At 50.2% G+C, this 5,000-nt stretch overlaps 1 protein-coding gene across 1 annotated transcript in view; it reads right to left on the bottom strand.

The window, feature by feature from the left end:
* LOC139384475 (C-myc promoter-binding protein-like) overlaps window positions 1-5,000 on the bottom strand; it is a 133,697-nt gene that overhangs the window by 14,698 nt on the left and 113,999 nt on the right. Inside the window, exons 24-28 of the mRNA XM_071129260.1 lie at window positions 4,885-5,000; window positions 3,746-3,992; window positions 1,514-2,366; window positions 1,093-1,309; window positions 220-302 (exon numbers count right to left, since the gene is read on the bottom strand). The exon at window positions 4,885-5,000 is cut by the window's right edge and continues 34 nt beyond it. Coding sequence (XP_070985361.1) covers window positions 220-302; window positions 1,093-1,309; window positions 1,514-2,366; window positions 3,746-3,992; window positions 4,885-5,000 — 1,516 coding nt within the window. The remainder of the gene's footprint in view (window positions 1-219; window positions 303-1,092; window positions 1,310-1,513; window positions 2,367-3,745; window positions 3,993-4,884) is intronic.

Here is a 5,000-nt window from a genome sequence, read left to right as displayed (position 1 = left end):
TAGGTCAATCAGGGGTCGGCACAAAATGGCAGAGACCCCCCCTTGGCCTGGTTGTATGAATGAGAAGAGTCCTTGGTCCCTTTGTCTCGCATGTCATTGATACTTGATTGATCCATCCTATCTGAAAATCAAAGCTATTCTGTAGTGTTGGCTTCGTTTCAATGTTCCTGTGAGTTTTTCTGGTTTAGTTTGAGAGGTCTGTAAGTGTGGTGTCCTCACCTCCATGGCGTAGTTCTGGAAGACACTGGTATTGCTGGTGTAGCGAGACGAGCCCAGATCAGAGCAGTCTGGGGGAGGAAAGCCTGGAGGAGAGACAGGACACCACCGGGAGAAGGAGCACACCATCATCCATGAACATCTGCTATCATTGGTGTCAGCAGTAAACAGTCTCTGATGGCTAGCTGTTAGCGAAGCGCTAACTCAGGGCAGGACTCTTCCATGTCAAGAGTGCCAGTGCACTACTTGCACACTGGATGCTAATGAGACAGGAGAAGGGCAGAGGGTCTGAGTAACATGATTGAAGAGCTCCAATCAGACTTCACCTCAATCCACTCAACTGCACAAGGCATCGTCTGCTGGCAGAGTTTGGTAAGAGTCCTTTCTCCCTCCCCTACATCCTGTCTGATCCTAGTTCCTCCCTCTCTCTCCTCCTCAGTGACAGGACAGTACCTGGTTGTCTGATCCTAGCTCCTCCCTCTCTCTCCTCCTCAGTGACAGGACAGTAACCTGGTTGTCTGATCCTAGCTCCTCCCCCTCTCTCTCTCCTCCTCAGTGACAGGGCAGTACCTGGTTGTCTGATCCTAGCTCCTCCCCCTCTCTCTCTCCTCCTTAGTGACAAGACAGTACCTGGTTGTCTGATCCTAGCTCCTCCCCCTCTCTCTCTCCTCCTCAGTGACAGGGCAGTACGTGGTTGTCTGATCCTAGCTCCTCCCCCTCTCTCTCTCCTCCTCAGTGACAGGACAGTACCTGGTTGTCTGATCCTAGCTCCTCCCCCTCTCTCTCTCCTCCTCAGTGACAGGACAGTACGTGGTTGTCTGATCCTAGCTCCTCCCCCTCTCTCTCCTCTTGAGTGACAGGGCAGAAATATGTTACCTGTCTGTCTGTGTGTGGAACTGTCCAGTCTGCTCCTCAGGGGACTGCGTCTGGATGGGCTTCTCCTTGGGCTCCTACGGGGCCCGGGGCCATTTCTCTGAGGGGAGGTGATGGAGCCGTCTGGGTCCCCCAGGCCCTCCTCATCCACATCCAACAGGGAGGAGCAGTCAGGGTCCATGCCCAGAGAGGACACACTCAGACGGTCACAGTTACCATCCTGGAGGGGGTGGACAATGGGAGGTTCAGAAACAAAATCAATGTTGCTGCAATGTGTTTTGAGAATCTGAGAGGCACCTTGCTGCATTAGGTAGTGGGATTCGTGTCACACAGTATTACAAAAATATCGTACGCCATTCAGAAATGTGTTATTTTGACTGACGCACCAGTAGAACACCCTCCACTGACAAACCGCTGAGCGTACCTTGGTGGGCACGGTGTAGGAGGTGGCCAGGCGAGAGTACCACCGGCTAGCCTTCTCTGCCACACCTTTCCCTGCCGAGAACACGCTGCTCTTAAACACATCCAGGGTGGGGGTGAGGAGCTGGTCCAGGGCGAAGGAGGAGGAAGACAGAGACGGGGACAGCAAACCCAGGTCCCTGTCTCTCTCCCTCTCCCGGTAGGGGCTGGGCTGTGGGCTGGGGGTGGAGCGGGGACAGGGGGGTGAGGACCAGAGCCTCTGTCTGGCAGGCTGGGAGGGCGAGGGGGAGTTGTGGGTCCTGGAGCGAGGTAATCCTCCTGTCCTGAGAGGGGAGGTATGGGGGAGACTGGCCCGTCGAGGGGTGGTGATAAGTGGGGGAGGAGGGTGGAGGAACAGGGGGCTTGAGGGGTCCTGGAGGTCCATACTGGGTGTCCGGCTGTTCAGCGGAGAACCCATATGGTTCATGTACATCTCTATCTCCCTAGCCAGGTGGTCCTGGCGCCGGCCCGTAGGGGTCGCGACCCCATCCATCTCCACTTCCAGGTCGTCCTCTCTGTCTCCCTGGGACTTGGACTCGGCCGCCAGGAGGGACAGCGGGTCGAAGCCTGTCTCGATCCCCGTTCGTTTAACGGTGCCCCGCGAGGCTGAGGCCACACCCACACCGCCATAGCTGGCGCTGCGTTCCACCGTCCTCTTCCGTGATTGGCTGGTTTTAGCAACGCTCTCTGTGGTTGGTCCGTCCAGATCTAGGTCCTCCAGATCAAAGATGGCGTCTGTATTATTCTTGTCATTCTTGTCCTCGTCGCTCCAGTCCCTCTCCTCTCCGTCTTCAGGGCTGTCTCTACGTCTGCAGCGCCTGATGGAGAAATGAATAGATCAGATTTTTAATTCATTTTGATATTGATAATTTACTGATCCCAAAGGGGATATTTACTTTCAGAAGCAGAAAAATCAACAACAGAGAGGAGAACATCAGATCTATACCTCCCTCTCCCTCTATTAATACAGGTTACTCTCCCTCTCCCTCTATTAATACAGGTTACTCTCCCTTTATTAATACAGGTTACTCTCCCTCTATTAATACAGGTTACTCTCCCTCTGCCTTTATTAATACAGGTTACTCTCCCTCTACCTTTATTAATACAGGTTACTCTCCCTCTATTAATACAGGTTACTCTCCCTCTGCCTTTATTAATACAGGCTACTCTCCCTCTGCCTTTATTAATACAGGTTACTCTCCCTCTACATTTATTAATACAGGTTACTCTCCTTCTCCCTTTATTAATACAGGTTACTCTCCTTCTCCCTTTATTAATACAGGTTACTCTCCCTTTACCTTTATTAATACAGGTTACTCTCCCTCTACCTTTATTAATACAGGTTACTCTCCCTCTATTAATACAGGTTACTCTCCCTCTATCTTTATTAATACAGGTTACTCTCCCTTTATTAATACAGGTTACTCTCCCTCTGCTTTTATTAATACAGGTTACTCTCCCTCTGCCTTTATTAATACAGGTTACTCTCCCTCTGCCTTTATTAATACAGGTTACTCTCCCTTTATTAATACAGGTTACTCTCCCTCTGCCTTTATTAATACAGGTTACTCTCCCTTTATTAATACAGGTTACTCTCCCTCTACCTTTATTAATACAGGTTACTCTCCCTTTATTAATACAGGTTACTCTCCCTCTATCTTTATTAATACAGGTTACTCTCCCTTTATTAATACAGGTTACTCTCCCTCTGCTTTTATTAATACAGGTTACTCTCCCTCTGCCTTTATTAATACAGGTTACTCTCCCTCTGCCTTTATTAATACAGGTTACTCTCACTCTACCTTTATTAATACAGGTTGCTCTCCCTGTGCTTTTATTAATACAGGTTACTCTCCCTTTATTAATACAGGTTACTCTCCCTCTCCCTTTATTAATACAGGTTACTCTACCTTTCTTAATACAGGTTACTCTCCCTCTGCTTTTATTAATACAGGTTACTCTCCCTCTATCTTTATTAATACAGGTTACTCTCCCTCTGCCTTTATTAATACAGGTTACTCTCCCTTTATTAATACAGGTTACTCTCCCTCTACCTTTATTAATACAGGGTACTCTCCCTTTATTAATACAGGTTACTCTCCCTCTGCCCTTATTAATACAGGTTACTCTCACTGAGATCAAATGTCTTTCACAAGATGTCAGCGGGTCAGTAACGTTCCACATCAATTATGTTCACCTGGTTCTTCCCCCGGCTGCTCCAACCCCCTCTGACCCTCCCAGGACTAACGACCGCGGCCTGTTGGTCTGGCTGAAGCTGGTCCCCTGGAGGATCTTGGTGTCTGCCCCCAGGTTCTCTGCTATCCTGGCTGGGTCAGTCTCTCCCTGGTGCAGTCCCAGACCCAACACTGGAGTGCCACTGCTACCACTGCCAACCCTGTTGTCTCCACTCAGTCTGCACCCTCGCACACCCTGCCAGTCATGGCCTGGAGAGGAGGGGAGAGGAAGTGAAGAGGGGAGAGGATAGAAGAGGAGAGGAGGGGAGAGGAGAAAAGGATGAGAGAGGAGGGGAGAGGAAAGGAGGGGAGAGGAGGTGAGAGGAGGAGAGAGGAGAGACAATGGGAGAGGACGAGAGAGGAGGGGAGAAGAGGAGAGAGGAGGGGAAAGGAGGGGAGAGGAGGTGAGGAGAGGGGAGGGGAGAGGAGAAGAGGAGGTGAGGTGAGAGGAGGGGAGAGGAAAGGAGGGGAGAGGAGGTGAGAGGAGGAGAGAGGAGAGACAATGGGAGAGGAGGAGAGAGGAGGGGAGAAGAGGAGAGAGGAGGTGAAAGGAGGGGAGAGGAGGTGAAAAGAGGGTAGGGGAGAGGGGAGAGGAGGTGAGGTGAAAGGAGGGGAGAGGAGAAGAGGATGAGAGAGGAGGGGAGAGGAAAGGAGGGAGGAGAAGAGAGGAGGAGGGGAGAGGAGGAGACTTTATTATCTCTATCTGTCATGGTCCTTTGAGCAGGAAAGAAACAATTCTCCTGAAACATGACATGTTCTACACAACATACAGTAAACTGAGTAAAGCACATCTACTATACAGTACAGATTGAGACATCACAACTAGACAATCAATACAAGTCTAAATCGCTAGGTGAGTTCTGGTGGATAGTTACAGCAGGCTCACAGCCATCACCTACCATCCAGTACAGATATAGAGCCAAATAAACAAGGCAGAATGTCAAGACAGACACAACTAGACAGGAAATAGTTCTGGGTGATAGATACAACTGACTCACATCCTCCAGCCCTGCACTACAGAGACATCCAATACATCATGGAAGACAGACAGACAGTAAACAGACACTAGATAGATCAGTTATGGATTATAGTTATGGCTCACCTCCTCCTCCTCCTCCTCCTCCTCCTCCTCCACTACTCCCACTGACACCTCCCTCCTCAAGGGCACTGAGATGTCTCCTCCTCAGACTGTTGGTCTCAACCACACCTACCTCATTC

Source organism: Oncorhynchus clarkii, chromosome 26 (genome assembly GCF_045791955.1).
Source record: "Oncorhynchus clarkii lewisi isolate Uvic-CL-2024 chromosome 26, UVic_Ocla_1.0, whole genome shotgun sequence".
In the NCBI taxonomy this organism is placed as follows: domain Eukaryota; kingdom Metazoa; phylum Chordata; class Actinopteri; order Salmoniformes; family Salmonidae; genus Oncorhynchus; species Oncorhynchus clarkii.
This window is presented reverse-complemented; position numbering and strand designations above follow the sequence as displayed.